This window comes from Arachis hypogaea, chromosome 3 (assembly GCF_003086295.3).
Source record: "Arachis hypogaea cultivar Tifrunner chromosome 3, arahy.Tifrunner.gnm2.J5K5, whole genome shotgun sequence".
Classification (NCBI taxonomy): Eukaryota; Viridiplantae; Streptophyta; class Magnoliopsida; order Fabales; family Fabaceae; genus Arachis; species Arachis hypogaea.
The window spans coordinates 12,995,667-13,017,296 of NC_092038.1; the positions used below are offsets into that span (position 1 = coordinate 12,995,667).

Sequence of the window (21,630 nt, forward strand, 5' to 3'; positions counted from 1 at the left end):
TTCATGGACTTTCCTGAGAACGTAGTCCGTTTGGCCGGGGTGTAGGCATTTCAATAGGGGTTGGTTGAATCCTTTTCTGAACAACTGTCCTTGGATGATCGCGTACTTGGCTGCTTCCCTTCTCAGTTTCTTAGCATCTTTTTCGTCGTCGGGGAGTTTGCCGTTTTCTAAGAAGCTGGTGATGGGATCTAACCATGAGGGGCTTAGCCTTGACAGGTGCAGAGTGACTGCCAGCTCCCTCATCATACCTTGGATGAGAGATCGGTTGCCTTCTCCCGGTTTTGTGCTGGCCAGTTTTGATAGAAGATCTGCCCGTGTGTTCCTCTCTCTTGGAACGTGGTGGATCGTAACCTCCTCAAATTTCTGGCTCAAATCCTTGACTTTTTCCAAGTACTTTTGTAGTAGCGAGTCTCTGGCTTGGTAGCTCCCGTTTACTTGGGAGGTGACAACTTGTGAATTGCTGCATATTTCCAACCTCGTCACTCCAACTTCCTTTGCTAGGGCTAAGCCCCCTATGAGGACTTCGTACTCTGCTTGGTTGTTCGAGACGGGGAACTCGAACTTGATCGACTGCTCGTATACGACCCCGGCTGGGCTCTCTAGGATGATCCCGGTGCCCCCCGACGTCTGATTGGAGGCCCCATCCATGTGGAGCCTCCACCGTGTGCCCGTCTCCTCGGTTGGATCTCCCGTCACTTCTACCAGGAAGTCTGCCATTGCTTGCGCCTTGATTGCTTGCCAGGGTTCGTATCGTATGTCATATTGGGAGAGTTCAATGGACCAAGTCATCATCCTTCCTGCCAAATCGGATTTTTGGAGTACTTGTCAGATTCCTTGGTCCGTCCTTACGACAATTTGGTGACCTTGAAAGTATTGTTTTAACCTTCGAGAAGAGGTCAAGAGTGCCAGAGCTAGCTTTTCCAGTTTGCTGTATCTTAGTCCACCCCTTGTAGGGCTCTGCTCACGAAATAGACTGGTTGTTGAACCCTTCCTTTTTTTCGTATCAAAACCGTGGCCAGGGCTTCTCCTGTTATGGCGAGGTATAAGTATAACGGCTCTCCGGCCTTTGGCTTCCCGAGTATAGGGGGTGTTGCTAGGATTTCCTTGAAGTGTCTGAAAGCTTCCTCGCACGCAGGCGTCCATTCAAATGCTATCCCTTTCCTCATGAGGTTAAAGAAAGGTAGGGCTTTTGTTGCCGAAGCTTCGAGGAAACAGGACAACGAGGTTAGTCGACCTGCCAATCTCTGGACGTCCTTTACACAACCCGAACTCTTCATCTGGAGTATCGCTTGGCATTTCTCAGGGTTGGCTTCTACCCCCCTTTGGGTTATCATGAATCCTAGGAACTTTCGCCAGCCTCATACCATGTTGTCGGAGAAATGCGAATACATTTCCCAGGTCATTCAGGAGGTCGTCGGGTCGCGTAGTCTTTGCGAGGATGTCGTCTACATAGACTTCCACTGTCTTGCCTATGAGATCGCCAAATATTTTATTCATCAGCCTTTGGTATGTTGCCCCTGCGTCTTTTAGGCTGAATGGCATCATCCTATAGCAGTAGGTCTCCCCTGGCGTTATAAATGCTGTCTTGTCTTCGTCAGGTGGGTGCATCGGAATCTGATTGTAGCCGGAGTAGGCATCCATGAAGCTCAGATACCGGTAACCTGCCGCCGCGTCAACGAGTGCATCTATGTTGGGGAGGGGGAAACAATCTTTAGGGCATGCCTTGTTGAGGTCGGAGTAGTCTACGCACATTCTCCATTTGCCGCTGTGCTTTTTTACTAGAACTACATTCGAAAGCCAGGTCGAGTAGTCTAGTTCCCGTATGAAGCCCGCTTCTAGGAGGCTGGCCGTCTGTTTGGCCACCTCCTCTGCCCTCTCTCGCGACATCTTTCTCCTCCTTTGGGCTACCGGGCAGGCTTCCGATTTGACGGCTAGGTGGTGCGACATAACTTTGGGGTCTATGCCCGACATGTCGGCCGGTGTCCAGGCGAACAAATCCCCATTGGCCCTGATCATTTCTACCAGAGGCTCCTTCAATTCATGTGGAAGGTTTCTATTGACAAACGTGAACTTTTCCTCCGTGTCACTGACCCTGAACTTCTCCAGGTCCCCCTCTGGTTCCGGTCTGGGCTTGTCGTCAACTCTGGCATCTAGGTCGGCCAGGAACACCCTCGAAGCCTCCTTAGATTTCTTCCTTAGGGAGAGGCTGGCATTGTCGCAAGCGACCGCCGTTTCTAGATCTCCTCTTATGGACCCTATAGATCCGTCATCGGTAACAAACTTCATGACTAGTAGCTTTGTGTTGATTATTGCCTCAACATCGTTAATCGTCTTTCTTCCCAATATGATGTTGTAGGCTGTGGAGTCTCGGAGAACCACGAACTCAGCCATTGCCGATCTTCGGCCTTGGGCCTGTCCCACGAAAATCGGTAGAGATATCACTCCGTCTGGCTTGATGAAGTGGTCACCTAACCCGATGACCCCGTGTTGGTGAGTCGATAGGTCGGCGTCCCTTAACCCCATTGCATCGAACACATTGCGGAACATAATGTTCGAGTCTGCCCCCGTGTCGACAAGGATTCGTTTGACGAGGCCGGTTCCCACTCTGGCCGTGATGACCATGGGTGGGTTTTCAGGGGCCTCGTCGAACCATTGGTCTTCCGGGCCGAAAGAGATGGATGGGGGCTTCTTGGAGCTTCGCACCAGCGGGGAGGAGACCGCCAGGACCTTGGTGTCTTTCTTGTGCGCCGATCTCGACCTTGGCGCGGTGTTTTTGGTGGTTACCACGTTTATCACGGTGAGGCCATGGTCTTTGTCTTCTGGCTCTTGTCGCCGCTTCACGGACCGGGTCTTGCCCTCCTCGTCTTGGTCGCGATGTCGTCTCCTCGGCTCCCTTATAAGATTGGAGAATTCTGCTAGTTTACCTTCCCTTATCGCCTGTTCTAGTGCATCCTTCAGGTCAAAGCAGTCTTGTGTTTGGTGCCCATAGCCCTTGTGGTAGTCACAGTAGAGGCTCTTGTTTCCTCCAGTACGATCCTTGAGTGGTCGGGGCTTCGACAAGATTCCTTTCTCGGCTATTTGCTGATAAACTTCCATGATGGGAAGAGTGAGTGGAGTGTAGTTGGTGAATTTTCCGATCCGGGGAAACGGTCTAGGTGCCTTGCTCGGCCCTTCATCTCTGGCTTGCTCCTTCTATCTCTCTCCGTTACCTTGTTGCCTAGGTGGATTGTAGGAGGAGTGCCATTTATTGGCAGCCACGACTTGGCTGACTTCCTCATCATTTATGTATTCCTTAGCTACAGTTTGGATCTCGTGCATCGTCCAAACCGGTTTCGTGGTAAGGTGTTTTCGGAAGTCCTCGTTGAGGAGGCCGTTCGTCAGACAGAGGCTGGCCACCGAGTCGGTTAAGCCGTCAATTTCTAGGCATTCGTCGTTGAACCGGTCCAGGTATTTTCTGGTCGGCTCCCCGGGCCTTTGGGTTATCCCAAGTAGGTTGATCGGGTGCTTAGCCTTTGCTATTCGTGTTGTGAATTGGGCTAAGAAGGCACGACTAATGTCCGAAAACTCGTAGATGGATCCCTGCGGGAGGCCGTTAAACCACCGGATCGCGGGCCCTGCCAGGGTGACCGGGAAGGCCCGGCACCTCACCTCGTCTCCTACTCCCTCCAGATTCATTCTGGCCTCGAAGGCCGTGAGGTGTTCCAGAGGGTCTTGGGTTCCATCATACTTCATGTCCGTTGGTTTGTCGAAGCGCTTCGTCAACCGGACTTCGAGGATGGATCGGTGGAATGGGGTGGCGCCCATTATCATGGGTCGCCGTGTCTTCACATGCCTCTCTTCCCCGTCCTCACGGTATTGTCCCGTGAGGCGCGTTTCCTTGCCTCGGGAGTAGATGATTGTGTCGTTTCGCCTTCTAGGGATAGGCGAATCTTCTCGGGTGCTTTCCGCTTCCGTTCTGGCGGCGGAGGCGTGCCGGGAGCGACTCCGGTGGGAATCTCTCTCTCGGCTTTCAGGAGAGGGGGAGTAGCTAGGGTCAGTTGTTCGTCGGTTATACTCCTAATCGGCTAGTTGTCGTTCCAGGTTCTGGACCCTATGGCGTAGCTCCTGCATTATCCTGGCGCTGTCGCCGCCAGTTCCTCCGAAGGGGCGTGTCTCTCGCGTCCTTGTGTGCGGTTCATTGCGCTGCCGGGGGGACCTTCATCTCCCTCCCGGTGAGGCGACAGAGGCTGCCCCCTCTGCGCTGGCTGTTCGGCCTTGGTCTCCGGTGCCCGGCACGACGTCCATTTAGGCAGGTCCCCACAGACGGCGCCAATGTTCGGTTGGTTGGTTACCGGACGATTCGGGTGGAGGTTTGAGATGGTGGGGACGCCTTGTTCTGATCGGTTGTGACCGGATCGGGCTAACCGGGCTGCCGAGCTCTTGTTGTGGAGAGGAGGGTGTCACCTGCAAAGACAATCCGATGCTCTAGTCAGTTAGTGTGTAGGCGAGAAATAGACAGGTGGAATGTGTGACGTACCTTGGGGGAGGGGTAGGACTCTCCCCTTATATACTATATCAGAAGTGGGTCCCACGAGGGTAGAACTCACCTTCCTCGAAGTTTCCTTGTACAGCTGTGGCGGCCAGCTGTCCCGGACGCGTGTTCGGGTCGAATATGAGTGCCTCACATCCGACCGTTCAAGTCGGGTGGTTAGTGGGTCGAGTCGGCCCAGATTCCCTTTGGGCCAGGCTGTAACAATTTAATATTAATATCTTTTAATAGTGAATTATTTTTAAATTTATAAATTTAAATAATATTATTAAAAAATCAATTATATTAATTTTAAGTATTTTAATTAATTAATTAAGTGGGACCACAATATAACGCAAAAACTGATGTGGAGTTATTTTTTATGACAAATAGACCATAAATAAAAATTAGAATGAGTTCCCTACTGAAAATGGTCTTCTTTCCTAAATCAGCAATTGCATAACATTAACAATGAATGTTGACTTTGAACTTTTAAGTTTGAATGATACAGCTACCAATTCCCCACATGTGTGACTCAACTACCCACCATAAACGCATAATAAAGAAACTCTACTCATGACTCAACATCCCTACACACATAACTTCACATAAGAATACATTAACTTTCAGTAATCAAACTCAAACAATGACTCTGCTTCGATGGCTTGCGATTCTGTTCCTTCTGCTCGCCGTGTACTGCGGTCTCGATCCGTTTCGTCACAGCCCCATAGCCAGCTTCCCGGAATTCGAGGCCAAACTGATTCAAATGCCGCCGTGGTCCGAGGTGCCGCCGGAGAAAGACTCGGAGAATTTGTTGCAGAAATCGGAGGTGAAGTTCTTGAACGAGGTTCAGGGACCAGAGAGCGTTGCTTTCGACCCTCAAGGTCGCGGTCCTTACACTGGTGTCGCTGATGGAAGGATTCTCTTCTGGAATGGACACTCTTGGCTTCCCTTTGCTTATACCTCTCCCAACAGGTATAACAATCTTGAAAAACCCTAAATTTCCACTTTGAGAGTGTTTTCTACTTTTCAAGTGGTGAGTCCTGCAAATCTACAATTAGTTCGCATAAATTATCATTCCTTAATTTAATTACTCTTATCTTGATTTTAGTTTATTTTACTTATTTCATGATTCTCACTGTATGACAGAATTTAGTTTGATTTCAAACTTTAAATGGGACCCACTTTCCATGTTGTATCATATGGGGTATGGGCACTAATTGGATACTTGTACTTGTTAGTTTTAGTTGTAGGTAGGTACTGTCCGAAGTTTTACCACGTCAGCAAAAATAACTATCTTTTATATCGTTTGCATAAATGTTCATTTACAAGAACGGATGAGATTGCAGGACTGTGCAAAACATTTTATATTGTTAATGCCTTAAAATTAAACTCTTATTTAATCTGCTTTCAATGTTTATTTTTGAATTTCAATATATATTTTATACGAGTGGCTGATTTGGTGGTGGATTTTTTATGTTTACCTAACATGGTTGAAAAATATTTGTTTTTGAGCTGTTCTAGTTCTAGAGCAGAGCAATCTTTACACATACATCAACCCACTATGCCTTATACATTTTCACCCAGCAAGTTCTAGTTGTAGAACCATTTTCTCCCAATTTCTGAGTTTTTCACTTCAGATCAAGTTCTGCTACTTCTGCAACATGCTGTTTCCTTGCAGCATTGCTGACGAACCTTAAATTATTGTACACAAGGTCATCCTTTTCAAAGTTTGAGCTTGAATCTTTAAAGCTTGTTCTTGTTTGGATACTGAATTTAAGTTTTTGGATCAGTAGAGTGTATATGTTTGCAATATCATGTGATTAAATGTTAATGATCTTTCTATGTCCATTTCAAACACAGGTCAGAATTGTGTGATCCTAAAGTTTCTGCATCACCACTTAGCTATGTGACGACCGAGCACATCTGCGGAAGGCCTTTGGGACTCAGGTTCAACAAGAAAACTGGCGATTTATACATTGCGGACGCATATTTTGGGCTTCTGAAGGTGGGGCCTGAGGGTGGTTTAGCAACACCTCTTACAACTGAGGCTGAAGGGGTGCCATTCAGGTTTACCAATGATGTTGATGTTGACGAAGAAGGGAATGTTTATTTTACGGATAGCAGTGCGAAATATCAGCGCAGGTAGGATCCTCTTTAAAACTTTTAGCAATCGCTATTTTCTTTTGAAAAACTTTGTACTGAATAGGGATATAATCACAAGATATTATTTTAAATCAGAGGAATCTGTTAGAAAATTATTTGTATAGCGACTTAAATGGAAATGTTTAAACTTTGGAATCTGATTGATTTTTTTTTCTTGTACAATATATGGACATGATAACAAATTTTGAACTGTAGAAATTTGATTGAAAATTGAATGATTTATAGGACCTTCAGAGTAAGTAAATCCTTTATCATTTTGTATCCAATATTCGGATACAAGAGAAGCATCCAAACTAAGTTAGAAATCCTTGGTTATAAATATGATGGATGCACCACTACTGAAATCTGGTGGTTTTCCATGCTTTAGAATTTTATGAACTTAGTTTTTCATGCATCATATAGTAAGAGTGAAGTGCGTTGTCTTATAATAACCTATCCCAAACGCAAATAAATGAGGAAGGTTATGCTAAGGCGTCAACAACCAATGTAAACACATTGTCAAATGGTTAGGCCTATTAGGCATCCCTCCCTATATGAAGCAGTTACTAAGGTGTTAGGCCTATTTAGAGTGATTTCCTTAAATATTTAATTCATAGAATTCTGAAATATTGTCATTATTGTTACATCTGTCATGCTTTGTTGGTTCTAAAATAATTTTGTGTGCAGGAACTTTATTCAACTGGTATTTGCTGGAGACGATAGCGGCAGAGTTTTGAAATACAACCCTGACACTAAGGAAACCACAGTTCTTGTGAGAAACATTCAATTTCCAAATGGCATTTCCTTAAGCAAAGATCGTTCCTTCTTTTACGTCTGTGAAGGTGTTGTTGGCAGGTGAACCTAAAATAACAGCTTTTAACACTTTAAATAAGCACGACCCCTTGTGTTAGAAACTTTTACTTGCTCGCAAAGAAACTTATATATCTTGGTATCTACTGTTAAATGTTTACCACCCCAACAACGTGGTACTCAATCAGTGGTTCATAGCAAGAGATTCTAAGAGAACATATCTATATGTGAACCTTCTGATATGCTAGAGACTGCAAACATAAGTAGGATTAGTGTCTCTTTGGGTTCATCCTCAGTGATTTTCTATTTTCTAGATTCTATAAAGGAAGACAGAGAAAACAGTACAATCAAAATTTTTTATTCTCATTTCATGCTTTCGTTTTTATCTTCATAAAATCCTAAAACAAACAACATTGAAAATAACAACAGGAAATCAAAACAAAAACCAAATAAGAGGATATTTCTAAGTTGGTGATAATGCAAATTCCATTCACTAGTTATTACCTGTGCTGAAAGAAAAACTAAGCAATGTTAGCTAGAAAATCTTTTGCCATTTTTCTGAAAGAACCTAATGATGGAAGTCCTATATCTGAATTCATATTGATTATTAGAGTTCTTTTCTTTATACCATTTCTTGTTCTATATAGGCTACGCAAATACTGGCTGAAAGGCAAAAAGGCTGGGACTTCAGAGATCATAGCCATCCTGCCTGGAATCCCTGACAATGTGAGAGTCAATGAAGATGGCGATTTTTGGATTGCACTTCATTGCCGAAGGTATATGTATGCGTACCTTAATGCCCTCTATCCAAATATTCGGAAACTCATACTCAAGCTCCCTATACCAACAAAGATTCACTACCTGCTTCAAATTGGTGGCCGGCAACATGCGTTGGCTGTTAAGTACAGCTCCGAAGGCAAACTTCTGCAGATATTGGAGGATAGCGAGGGAAAAGTTGTTAGAGCAGTGAGTGAAGTGGAGGAGAGAGATGGTAAACTATGGATGGGAAGTGTTCTTATGCCTTTTATTGGAGTTTACAACTTGAAATGAAATAGATAACAATACTCTGTCTGAGCTATACACTACGTTGAAAAAAATCCTGAGTTTGATGTTTTGCTTAATTACAAGTTTTCATTGATGGACAATGAATTCACAGTTGAGGAAGTCCTTAAATGAATTCAAAATTGCTTCCATGTTGCCATGGATAGTTATAGTTGTGCACATCTCAGTAGATAAAACTGCCATTTGAATCAGAAACGAATTTGATCATTCCATAACAACCAGATAATATTATGTTTGGCAAAAAGGCTTAAATTTTCAAGGTCTAATTTCACCTGCATAAATTTGTAACATATCAGATAATATTTATAATAATTATTTTATGATAATTGATATATAATATTAATTTGTTATGTTATTGTGTTTATTTGGGCGATACTAAGTTTATAAAAAAAAAAATATTTTTTCAATGAAAAAAGATCTTTTTTCATTTTTTAGGGTGTTTGGTAAATTTTTAGTAATAAAAGTAAAAGTGCTAGAAAAATTAAAAATTTTTTTTGAGAAGTTATAATTTACATACTTTTTTGTAAGATCTTTTTTTTTAAAAAAAGATGTTCTTTATATAATAAATAAACAAAAAAATATTTTTATATGATTATATCCAAACGGTGAAAACTTAAGTGCAGTCGATTTCACGCTCTCAGTTATCACTGCAGCTGAGTTTTCACCTATCCAAACATAATTAATAAATAAAAAGATAAAGTATATTTTTTATACTTGAAGTTTGGCAAAAGTTTTTAAAATATTCCTAAATTTTATTTTGTTTTAATTTTGTCCTAAAAATTTTCGATTTGTATCAAATATACCCTCAACGGATAAATTTTTAAAAAATTTAAGACCAATCTACCAATAATGCATGAAAATTATACTTGATTTGCTTGTGTTGAAGGTTGTTCTTATGAAATTGTTGTTGAATCGGCCTTAAATTTTTTGAAAAATTAGTCGTCAAGAAAATAAAACTTAGGAGTATTTTTGAAACTTTTGTTAAACTTGAAAGATAAAAAATATAGTTTACCCTAAATAAAAGAATTTTTTTTGTATGAGGTATTCAAATATAAAATTATTTTTATTTTTTTATAAAATATTTAAAAAAAATAATTTACAAAAGATATTTTAAAAAAAATTTACTTAAACAAATCCATCATCTAACTAATAAAACGACTAATTTAATTTACAATTATATTTTTTAGAGGACCAATTTGATGAATATAATCGTTTGAAAATTAAATTGATACTTATCTAATTTTTCAAAGATCATTTTAACATAAACTTTAAAATATCTTCTAAATTAAAATTATTACATCAGTTGAAGAGTTATAATCTTATATTCTTATGTAAGTCTAAACTCTCCAAAACATAATTATAATTTAGGTCAAATAAGTTCATTATGTCATGAATAAAAGCTATGATACTCTCTCCAAATTCCAAAACTTGGATTGATTTGATCAATGACCAGAGCGTTGTAATTATTTGCTATCAGCTTACAAAATTCATCTACCTTAAGTAAATAATTATTGAAAAAGTCTAGGGGCCAGTAATTTTATTGCATTTTGGCCAGTATGTAACTAGCAGAGAAATGTAAGCCATTGGATAAAATCTCACACCAATTTTACACCATCAAATCATCATTGATGGCTAGTTGATGGGTACCAATCAGTCAATCACAAATGTTGCTACCTCCTAATTGCTCATAATTATTTTCTTTCCTAAAAAGAAAAGCTCTTACAAATAAAGGCCCAAATTAGAAAATGAAGGAAAGTAAACTGCTGCAGGCTGAAACAGAAACAAGAAAGGAGAATGAAACGACAAGCCACCCTTATGGACCGGTGCTGCATTCGCCAGCAACTCTCTATACTCGTAGTTGCCGCTGCTGATTTGGTGCTCGCCTCCGACACGCCAGCGGTGGATAATTCAGCAGTGTTGTGTGGCTGAAACCCAGTTTGAGGTCCCCACCCAAACAACCCCCGTAGCATGCATGGGCAGGTTTCGTGTTCCTCGTACGTGCTTCTCCTTTGTTTCTGTGTCTACCGTTTTTCAAAATCCTGTCTTTCACTTGTCCACCGTTACCTTCAAAACCCACTTGGAAGATGGAAACTTTTCATATGCCAAAGAACAATTTGCAACCTTGTGTTCCAATGGGCGTATCAGAGAAGCGTTTCACAACTTTGTTTCTTATATATGGTCTGAACCCCGTTTGTTCTCAAATCTCATACAAGCATGCATTCGCACAAAGTCTGTTTCTTTGGGGAAGCAGCTTCATTCTTTGATTATTACTTCTGGCTGTTCCTCGGACAAGTTCGTCTCCAACCATCTCCTCAACCTGTATTCGAAATTTGGGGAGTTTCGAGCTGCAGTCTTACTGTTTGATAGAATGCCTACTAGGAACACCATGTCGTGTAACATCATGATCAAGGCCCATCTTGAAATGGGTAGTTTTGAGAGTGCCAAGAAAATGTTTGATGAAATGCCTGAGAGGAACGTTGCTACTTGGAATGCAATGGTCACTGGGTTGGCCAAGTTTGAAATGAATGAGGAGTCTTTGTTCTTGTTTTCACAGATGAATGAGTTGGGTTTCATGCCGGATGAGTACTCACTGGGCAGTGTGCTTAGGGGATGTGCACACTTGACAGCTTTGTTTGCAGGCCAACAGGTTCATGCTTATGTTATGAAAAGTGGGTTTGAGTTTAATTTGGTTGTCACATGCTCTTTAGCTCACATGTACATTAAAGCTGGAAGCTTAAGTGATGGAGAGAGATTGATCAGATTGATGCCAAATTGTAATGTGGTTGCTTGGAATACACTTATGTCTGGAAAAGCTCAAAATGGGTGTTTTGAGGGAGTTTTGGATCAATACTGTTTGATGAAAAAGGCAGGTTTTAGACCGGATAAGATTACTTTTGTGACTGTGATCAGTTCATGTTCGGAGTTAGCCACACTTGGTCAAGGGAAGCAAATACATGCCGAATCAATCAAAGCAGGAGCTAGTTCTATAGTTGACGTAGTTAGCTCATTAGTTAGTATGTACTCTAGATGTGGATCCTTGCAAGACTCTATGAAAGCTTTTTCGGAAGGCAAACAGCGAGATATTGTATTGTGGAGCTCAATGATTTCTGCTTATGGGTTTCATGGTCAAGGGGAAGAAGCTATAAAGCTCTTTAATGGGATGGAACAAGAAAATTTGCCAGGAAATGAAGTTACATTTTTGAGCTTGTTATATGCATGTAGTCATTGTGGATTGAAGGACAAAGGACTTGATTTCTTCGAGTTGATGGTACAAAAGTATGGACTCAAGGCTAGACTAGAACACTATAATTGTGTCGTTGACCTACTAGGTAGGTCTGGCTGTTTGGAAGACGCAGAAGCTATGATACGTTCCATGCCTATGGAACCAGATGCCATTATATGGAAAACACTGTTATCTGCATGTAAGATCCACAAGAATGCAGAAATGGCAAAACGGGTTGCCAAAGAAGTTCTTAGGATCGATCCTCAAGACTCAGCATCATATATTCTTCTTGCCAATATTCATGCTTCTGCTAATAAGTGGCAGGATGTTTCTGAGGTGAGGAAGGCCATGAGAGGCAAGATGTTGAAGAAAGAACCAGGCATAAGTTGGGTAGAAATAAAGAATCAGGTTCACCAGTTCTGTTTGGATGACAAATCCCACCCACAATCTGCAGAGATCAATCGGTATCTGGATGAACTAACTTCAGACATGAAGATGCGCGGTTATGTCCCGGATACTAGCTCTGTAACGCATGACATGGACAATGAGGAGAAAGAATACAACTTGGCACACCACAGTGAGAAGATGGCAATTGCTTTTGCATTGATGAATTGCCCAGAGGGAATGCCAATAAGGGTGATGAAGAACTTGCGCGTTTGTAGTGATTGCCATGTTGCCATCAAGTACATATCAGAGATAAAAAATTTAGAAATTGTTGTGCGAGATGCTAGCAGGTTTCACCATTTCAAAGATGGTACATGTTCTTGTGGAGATTATTGGTAATGTACAGTTTTTCATTGATCACCATTTCAAGTGTACTTCAGTACTTGTATATACTATGCCCTCCTGTTTATTATTATTTGTAGTTTCCCACTTCCATGATCTATTTGTGTGTCATTGCTAATTGGGCCAATGACCCATGATTCATATTTCAATTCTGGTAGTATGATACTATAATCTCATGCCACGTGCCACAAGATCATTGGCTGAAACTCTCACTTGGATTGGTCTGTCAGGAGGCCTTATATATCTCTATGGGTAAGGTTTTTAATTTTTTGAATTTTGACAGAAAAATGGTCCATGACTGGTTTGAATCTGCCTCTTTCTTTCTCTCTCTCTCTCTCTCTCTCTCTCTCTCTCTCAAAGGTAGTTTGCAAGGAAAAAGGCATTGGTACATAAAGTGGTTTTTTTCTATAAAAAGCTATAATTGCATTCCACCACCAATGGAAGAGTTGCATGTTACACATGGCTAAAGGCTTATATGTATGTGAAGCAGAGAGTAGGTTGGTCTGAATATTATTTATGGTTTATTTGAATTTCATGGCTGGTAGGTTCTTGTTTCAGGTTCTAACACAATGCTATATCAAACTCTCACAGATGTTTCCACTGTCATCAAAAATCAAAACAAGAAAAGCATCACTTAGCATTAGTGAATGATATTGCATTCAGTCCAATGTATGTGACTTCTTGTTTATAAGTTGCTATTTTGGATTAGGAAACTAACTTTGGTTAATTTAACTTCTGTTTTAGGATGACAGGTGCTTTCGTCACCGGTGATAATGAAGGTGATAATGAAGGTTACGTTACCATATGGGATGCTATAAATAGAAAAATTTTAGTTGAGGTATTTACCTAATTATGTTTTGCATTTGTATCTAATTAATATTAATATTAGAGCATTGTAATCAATTCATAGCTTTTTCTTGAGGGTGTTTGGATGCACATGTTTCTCTTGCCTTAATCCTTATTCTTCAACCAAATTTGACTATAAATCTCATCTTTCTGTCTTTCTTGGTTATGCACCAAATCACAAGGGGTGCTTAATTCGGCAAGGCGAAATCCTTATTACTCGACACATTTTATTTGATGTAACCAGGTTCCCTTACTCCGCTCTTTTTCCTAATTCCACCCCATCTAAGCCTCAGCAACAATTCCCTCATACACACCTTGTTTTACCACTTCATCCTACCCCATCTATTCCTCCATCACCTTCTGTTGACATATCACCTCACACTTCATCACAATTTTCTTCCCATAGTCCTACTCAAACTGATTCTAATCCTTCTTCTGATGTGCCCATCTCTGATCCTACCCCTCCTCCTTTTACACCATGTACACCATCTACTTCTACACCAAGTAACCCCACTCAACCTCATCAAATTATTCACCCTTAGTATTCCAATGCAAGGGATTGAAATCCAATTTGGAAAAACTACTCTTTCACTCAACACTCATCCAATTCAAACCCGTTCAAAATCAGGAATTGCCTAGTGTTGAGGTGCCCAAGTAGTGTTGTGTCCTTATCATACAATCACGAGGGCAACTTATCGCTGTAGCATCTAGCCATACATACAAAGCAGCAAAGAGAACGTGAGTAGTTCTTATTTTTATATCTTTTATGAATTTTGTCAAAGTGAATTTTCAACTTGTGTTATCAATGAATAACAATGAAGATCCCACTTCCTATCTTTTACTCATGAGATATAGCTTTTGCTGGCCCGCATGATTAAAGGAACATAGTAATTAAAATTTGGTTATGGTGACTCTGCTGTCTTACATTTTTATCCATTTTCAAATTCAAACCTCATGCATTTTCATTCTAAATTACTGTGGCATTTAAATAATGTAATCTGGCTACAATTGGGCGAGTAGAAGTCTCTGCTAGCTGCGGTTGTGCCACATTGAAATGAGTTAATAACTTTTTTTTTTTATTTATAAACCTAAAAATGATGTCTTCATTAACTATTATGGAAGCTGAGCATGAAAGTATTTGGCTTTTGACTAAAATATTTATTAGCATCTTTGATATTGACAGAGAAGGGCCTCATGGGATATTCATCCATAAAATGGACAACGTTGATATTGGATCAGTTTCTGCTGGTAGTAAAAGTTAGGGCCATGGCTCTGGCATATAGAAATGTGTTGTTGACTTGTTGTAGTGCAGTAGGTGACAAGTGGTGGTAGAGGTAACAATTTCTGCAAGGTTATAGGTTGTATAGCCTTGTAGGCTTATATGGGGAAAGATGTTTTGCAAGAGATGACTCCTACACATTTATATAGATGAGATGTTTTGGCTTTTGGGGGAGGAGAAACTTCGTTTGAGGATGAGAGGGAGAGCTCGAGGAAGACCCCATCTCTTTCTCTCATTTTTTTTAAACAACACAAAACGAAGTCGTTTCATTAAAACCGGCGGGTCCTGATTTGGTCCGATCAGCCAGTTTTTAGCCGGTTCAGCAGTTTTGCAAACGGTTTGGAATTGTCGATTTTAATGGTAAACCGAACCGTATTACTGTTCAGTTTGCGGTGGGACTGATGGGACTGACCAATCCGATCCGGTTTTCAGAACTACGGTGAAGACAATGAATATTGCAAACCCTTCAATTTATGTCCACCGCAAGTCTGACTCAACAACTCATCAATGGCCCAAGACCATCGCCACTAGCACCAAATATGATTGGCCCAACTGGAAGTGATCCGAGTGCAAAAAGTGTATCAAGTGCAAAAATAGAGGAGGATCAAAATTAGCAAATGGAGGTGGATCAAGAGTTGCACCTCAGAAATAGTGGCATCTATAGTATTCAGACCGTTGTTTGTACTAAAATGTGACTTTGGTGTTATGTTTAGGCCTTTATTTTCATGACAAGTATAGACTTGTGTGGTTGGTTTTTTGGATTTCATATGTGACTTTGGTGTTTTGATTTAGGCCTCTGTTTTGATGGCAATGGTAGATTTGTTGTTTGATATTTTGTAATGTAAATTGTAATTTGGTATTTAGGTCTCTGTCTTGATGATTTCTTTTTCAGCAGGTTTTTAATGATAATTTCTAATTATGCGTTCCTTATTGCCCATGTTGATCGAAGTGTTGATTATTGTGAATTTGCAATCAATTGTTGATTGCACTGGACTTGTTTTGGAACTAACACTTTAAACATAGATTTGTATTCCATAATCCATATTCATGCAAATGAAAGTTACAAAACAACCCTAGTACATATTTTCATTTCTTCTGTTTATAGAGCATTACAATTACTGAATTACTTATGAAAAGTGTAAATAAACAACCACAAAATATAGATTTCCATTCCTAAGCAAACATAGTACACTCATTTTCTAATGTTCTTCAATTTTTCATTAATCTCATCAATTATTTTCAACATCTTTTTCACCTCATCTTTAGCCTTTGAACCCAAAGCAAATTTCTCTACCTTATTTTCACCTCCTTTCTTCCATTTGCTTTTTTTCTTATCTTAAATTTTCTAACTTTTTTTAACATCACCAATTTCATCGGTCTAAATAAAATAATCGCATCTCAAATCAACCTGTTACATTTATTCATTCAGAACAATTTGAATCATTTCACATAAGTTGCATAGTATTTATCATCATAAATAGAATAAGAAATCACATACTTCTCATAATGGACCACGAAAAAACAATTTCCATGAATTCCACTCTGTTGTAGACTTAATACCATTGCATCAAGTCTATGCAAACACTTGCCATTGTTGTAGTTGAACTTTTTTTTCTTCCTATTTTTCGATGCATAAGAGGAGCCACCACAAATACTCACACAAGATTGGATATATTCTTCCTTTGTTGAGATTATAACATTTTTGTACCTTAAGGTTTATAAATCCCAATATAAATTTACACAAAGAAGATGTTGAAGATTTTACTTTATTATTTAATTTTTTATTTATTTTTATTTGCTAAATCCATATCACACAATGCATAGAGGCACGATGGCAAATATTATTCCACCTATTAGCCACTACTAACAAAAACGTTAATGAGATGATAAAAAGGTCGAATGATTAATTGAGTGTGATATTAATATATACACATGATCATTAAAATATAAGAATAAATTTATGTTTATTTGTTCACCGTAAAAAAAATTTATATTTATTTTTGTCTATTCTTTCAAAAATAAATTAACTAATTATTGATCATTAAAATGTTAAGGAATAATTTTAATTTTTATTTAAATATTAAGCATAAAATTGAATTAAATAAAAAATTAAAAACAATTTAAAAAATTAAAAATATTAAGAGAAAATATATTTGACAAAAAAAAATCTAAATCATTTGAACTCACTCTAGCTCCCCCCTACGTTTGGCTCTTGTTAGTTGGCTCGACTAACAGGCATAATTGCCCGTTTCAAAAATCGCTTTTGGATCGTTGAACCGGTTGGAAATCTCCCGGTCGAACCGAACGAGATCTGGTTGGTTTTTGCTTTTAGCAAGAAACGGCGTCGTTTCGCTCAATTAAAAAATTACCCCAAAGCACTCGGCCACTGCCACTCTCAGAGCTGCTCCGGTCCTCCCTCGCTCCCTCAGAATCGCATCACTTCCTCCGTCCAGCCACCGCCGTCCCCATTACGGTCGTCTCCGCCACTGCTCGAAGCCGCCGTCCGCACTGCAACTTGTGCCGCATCGTTCCTCCGTCGCGAATCCGCTGTTCTGCTTCGCCGGCTCTGTTCCACCGCGCTCCAGCCCTTCTCTGCTCCAGTTCCGCCACGCTCCACCTCCTCTGCTCCAGTACCGCGCACACCACCCTCCTCTGCTCCAGTTCCGCTGCGCTTCACCCTCCTCTGCTCCAGTACCGTGGCACACCACCCTCCTCGGCTCCAGTTCCGCGGCGGTCCAGGCCATCTCTTCTCCAGTTCTGCCGCGTCCAGCCTTCCCTGGTACTCCCTCACCTCTGTGCTCTAGAAGGTATTTTTTTACTGTAATTGTTGTTTTAATTGGTTTAGGATTGTTAATCTGTGATTTTTCTTCTTCAAGTGTTGTTGTCATTACTGGGGTTGTTGATGATGTTCTTGATTCTGTTGTCTTTAATTTCTTTTTTGGTTTTTACGGTGATTTTCTTTGATTCTCATATGCTGTTGTTAATTTCTTCAAGTATTTGGTGTCGTTGAGATTATTGGGTTGCTGTATTCTTGTTCTTTAATTTCTTGCTTATCTCTGTATTGAGTTTTCTTAGGTTTCTTGTGTTTATTGTTGTTGCTGATTACTGCTAATGGTTCTTGATGGTTCTAATTGTTGATGTTTGTTCACTATTGTTTGTTGACTTTGTTCTTATGGTTCTTGATTGGTGTTTTTTTTCATAAAGTGCTGTCTGTTTGCTTTGCTGCTGTTTTTGCATTCTTATGCTTTGTGCAAGTTAATTTATGTTTTATTACTTGATTTTTTTAATTATTGTAGTTAACTTGTTATTATTGTGATTCTGTTATGTTGATTCATGTCCTTGTTATTTTTCTTTTTCAATTTTTTAACTGTGATTTTCTACTCAGGTTGTTACTGTGATTTTTCTGTTGTTATTGGGTTATTGGATTATTCATTTGCTGGATTGAGATTGGGATTGCTCTTGTTATTTGTTATTGGATCGTTGGATTTTTTATTCAGGGTTTGTTTTTGTTAATTTGCTAAGTGTGTTTCTCCGTACTTTTTCTTATTTATTATTTTATTCTTATTTATTATTTTGATTAAATTAAGATTGAACTAATTGAACCAGTAAACCAATGAATAAGTAATTAGAGTGGTTTGGTGATCGGTTCGGTTTTTAAAACCTTGCTACTACCTTCCTCTTCTCCCCTTCTTTCCCCTTTTCTGTCTTCCAACTCCGGCAGAGCCGCCGCCGCCACCGGTATTGTTGCTCTGTTCTCCATATTTCTGCTCCATCCAACTCTTGCATCGCCTCCCGCAACTCTGCCACCTCTGGCTGCTGCAAGCGTCTCTTCCCGCCAGCGTCTGTACCCGCCCACGCTGCCGCTAGCGTCTCTACTCACCTCTCTTGTCTCCTCTCCGACCACATCTCTGCTTGCATCTTTTCCCGTCTCTGCCCACCTTCTCTGCCGTGGTTGCTGCCTTCCCTGGTTAAGACTTACTCTGCTCTCTCAATTTCTGCATTGGATTTGCTTCATGATTTATGGATTTGTGTTTATCCTAATGAATAAGAAGTTTTTGTTAATGTGATTTATTTATCCTAATTAATATTAAGTTTGCTATGGCTAGTTGTTTTGTTTAACCTTCTTTTAACAATCTTGCCTTTGCCTTTTAATTTTCTTTTTTCTGAGTTGCTGTTTAACTTTCCTTTAACAAAATAGTTGACCAAGAACCTACAAAATGTCATTTTAATTTTATTTTAGTTTTGAACTCTGATCTGTTGAACTTTGAATGTAAATTGTAAAATTTTAATGATGACAAATTATTATATGAGTAGTGAAATTTCGAATTTTATTGTCATTGATTCATTGAATTTAGATATTAAAGAAAGTGATTCACTGAACCTGTCCAATTCTCACAACCTTGGTAAATATCTTGTTTTGCTTGTTATGTTATATGGAAAAGAAGATTACTTTTAGTTTCGTCATATTCATTTATCCTATGTGTTATCAAGTTGTTTGTATGTTGTGTAGATATTTTGTTTTGTATGTTGTATAAATATAAGAAGTGATTAATTTTTAATCACATTCTCTAATGTGCTATCAAGTTGATTTTATGTTTTTGCATTCTCTGCACATGCTTGACTATTTCTAAATTTTGTGTTTACTAACATTTTTAAATTTCAATTAAATTTCTATTACTTTTATCAGATACCTCTTTTCAAGTAAAGACTCTTGACACTTGTGAAGCATTGAAGCATGTAGTAATCTCCTGTTAAGAAGAAAGAAGATGTCTCTGTCCGCTATGAGTTGTTCAATTCTCCCAACTACTGTATTCTCAATTCCCTTCCCTTCTTCCAAAGCCACCATTTCAATCAACTCTACCACTACCACCTTAGTCTCCAAGTCAGCAGCAGCAACATCCAAACACATATGGACAAGAACAGTCCAACGCCATCCACGTGACAGAACCCGGTACAAAGACCAAACGTTCTTGGACCACATTGTGGACATGGATGAGCTGATATCTTCGATCAGACAGACCCAAAATGCGGAGGAGCTTTACGCTCTCATGTCTCCTTACAATGGCAGGCAGCTCTCTATGCGTTTCATGGTTTCTCTCCTTTCTCGGGAGCCAGACTGGCAACGCTCCCTTGCCTTGCTTGATTGGATCAATGACACGGCTCTCTATTCTCCTTCAGTCTTCGCCTACAATGTCGTTATTCGCAATGTTCTACGTGCCAAGCAGTGGCAAGTTGCACACGGCCTGTTCGACGAAATGCGCCAGAGAGGCCTTACCCCAGACAGGTACACCTATTCAACTCTGATTACTCAGTTTGGTAAGAATGGCATGTTTGATTCGGCCTTGTTCTGGCTCCAGCAAATGGAGCAGGACAATGTGTCTGGTGACCTTGTCTTGTATAGCAACTTGATTGAGCTTTCTCGGAAATTGCGTGATTACACCAAGGCGATTTCGATATTCATGAGGTTGAAGAATGCTAACATTACGCCTGACCTGGTTGCTTATAACACCATGATTAATGTGTTTGGAAAGGCTAAGTTGTTCCGTGAGGCTCGCCTCCTCCTTCAGGAGATGAAGGGTAATGGTGTCCGCCCGGATACTGTGAGTTACTCGACATTGCTCGTGATGTATGTTGAGAACCAGAAGTTTGTTGAGGCACTCTCGGTGTTCTCGGAGATGAATGAAGAGAAGTGCCCGCTTGATCTGACGACATGCAATATTATGATTGATGTTTATGGCCAGCTTGACATGGCCAAGGAAGCTGATCGCCTGTTCTGGAGCATGAGGAAGATGGCAATCGAACCCAATGTGGTCAGTTACAATACACTCTTGAGGGTCTATGGAGAAGCTGAGCTGTTTGGGGAAGCCATCCATCTATTTCGTTTGATGCAGAGGAAGGGTGTGGAACAGAATGTTGTCACATACAACACCATGATTAAGATCTATGGCAAGTCTCTCGAGCATGAGAAGGCAACGAATCTCATTCAAGAGATGCAGAGCAGAGGTATTGAGCCAAATGCCATCACTTATTCCACGATAATATCTATCTGGGGAAAGGCAGGGAAGTTGGATAGGGCAGCCATGTTATTTCAGAAGTTAAGGAGCTCAGGAGTTGAAATTGATCAAGTTCTTTACCAAACAATGATTGTTGCTTACGAGAAAGCAGGTTTAGTTGCTCATGCCAAGCGTCTGCTTCAAGAGCTTAGGCATCCAGAGAACATTCCTAGGGAGACTGCAATCGCAATCCTTGCGAGGGCTGGTAGAATTGAAGAGGCTACATGGGTTTTCCGACAGGCTTTTGATGCTGGAGAGGTGAAGGATATATCTTTGTTTGGGTGTATGATTGATCTTTTCTCAAGGAACAAAAGGCATGCAAATGTTGTTGAAGTGTTTGAGAAGATGAGAGAGGTGGGATACTTTCCTGATTCTAATGTTATTGCTCTTGTGCTGAATGCTTTTGGGAAGCTACGTGAATTTGAGAAAGCAGATGCTTTATATAGAGAGATGCATGAAGAAGGGTGTGTTTTTCCTGATGAAGTTCATTTCCAGATGCTCAGTCTATATGGAGCAAGAAAGGATTTCACAACAGTAGAGTCATTGTTTGAGAAGTTGGATTCCAATCCCAACATCAACAAAAAGGAGTTGCATCTTGTTGTTTCCAGCATTTATGAAAGAGCAGATAGACTTAATGATGCTTCTCGAATCATGAACAGGTTGAATAAAAAAATCGTAAGAAATCATGACAATACTTAGAGAAGTTTGCATCTGCTTTCCCTAATCCCTATGTAACTTGTATAGTGATGAACATTCTTTTGCCCTTGACCATGCATAAAAACTGTAATCGGAAAATCTCTCTATAATGAGGTGTATCATGTAGATATGATATATTATTATGTTTTGGTGCAATAATTTTTTTATATATGCATATAAATGGAGCAGTGCTTCTTCATTGCAGATTGTTGAGCCAGTTTCA

General features: G+C 40.1%; 3 protein-coding genes across 8 annotated transcripts; all 3 read left to right on the plus strand.

Moving 5' to 3' along the window:
- Window positions 1-4,987: 4,987 nt before the first annotated feature.
- On the plus strand, window positions 4,988-8,669 carry LOC112789561 (protein STRICTOSIDINE SYNTHASE-LIKE 3). Its single transcript, XM_025831508.3, has 4 exons — window positions 4,988-5,482; window positions 6,371-6,652; window positions 7,340-7,507; window positions 8,110-8,669. The coding sequence occupies exons 1-4, from the start codon at window positions 5,154-5,156 to the stop codon at window positions 8,510-8,512; spliced, it is 1,182 nt and encodes a 393-aa protein (XP_025687293.1). The 5' UTR covers window positions 4,988-5,153; the 3' UTR covers window positions 8,513-8,669.
- A 1,311-nt stretch (window positions 8,670-9,980) lies between these two features.
- Window positions 9,981-15,584, plus strand: LOC112789562 (pentatricopeptide repeat-containing protein At2g41080-like). 4 transcript variants are annotated; one of them, XM_072232403.1, is made up of 4 exons: window positions 9,981-12,526; window positions 13,278-13,371; window positions 13,562-14,117; window positions 14,563-15,584. In XM_072232403.1, the coding sequence occupies exons 1-3, from the start codon at window positions 10,497-10,499 to the stop codon at window positions 13,919-13,921; spliced, it is 2,484 nt and encodes an 827-aa protein (XP_072088504.1). In that variant the 5' UTR covers window positions 9,981-10,496; the 3' UTR covers window positions 13,922-14,117; window positions 14,563-15,584. The 4 variants fall into 4 exon arrangements, with proteins under 4 accessions (XP_072088504.1, XP_072088505.1, XP_025687297.1 ...); XM_072232404.1 differs by having other exon boundaries at window positions 9,983-12,526; window positions 13,624-14,117; XM_025831512.3 differs by lacking the exon at window positions 13,562-14,117 and having other exon boundaries at window positions 9,983-12,526.
- A 1,425-nt stretch (window positions 15,585-17,009) lies between these two features.
- On the plus strand, window positions 17,010-21,611 carry LOC112789563 (uncharacterized). 3 transcript variants are annotated; one of them, XM_029296040.2, is made up of 3 exons: window positions 17,047-17,465; window positions 18,380-18,625; window positions 19,346-21,611. In XM_029296040.2, exon 3 carries the CDS (start codon window positions 19,425-19,427, stop codon window positions 21,408-21,410), a length of 1,986 nt encoding a protein of 661 aa, XP_029151873.1. In that variant the 5' UTR covers window positions 17,047-17,465; window positions 18,380-18,625; window positions 19,346-19,424; the 3' UTR covers window positions 21,411-21,611. The 3 variants fall into 3 exon arrangements, with proteins under 3 accessions (XP_025687299.1, XP_025687300.1, XP_029151873.1); XM_025831514.3 differs by lacking the exon at window positions 18,380-18,625 and having other exon boundaries at window positions 17,010-17,465; XM_025831515.3 differs by lacking the exon at window positions 18,380-18,625 and having other exon boundaries at window positions 17,014-17,437.
- The last annotated feature ends 19 nt before the right edge of the window (window positions 21,612-21,630 follow it).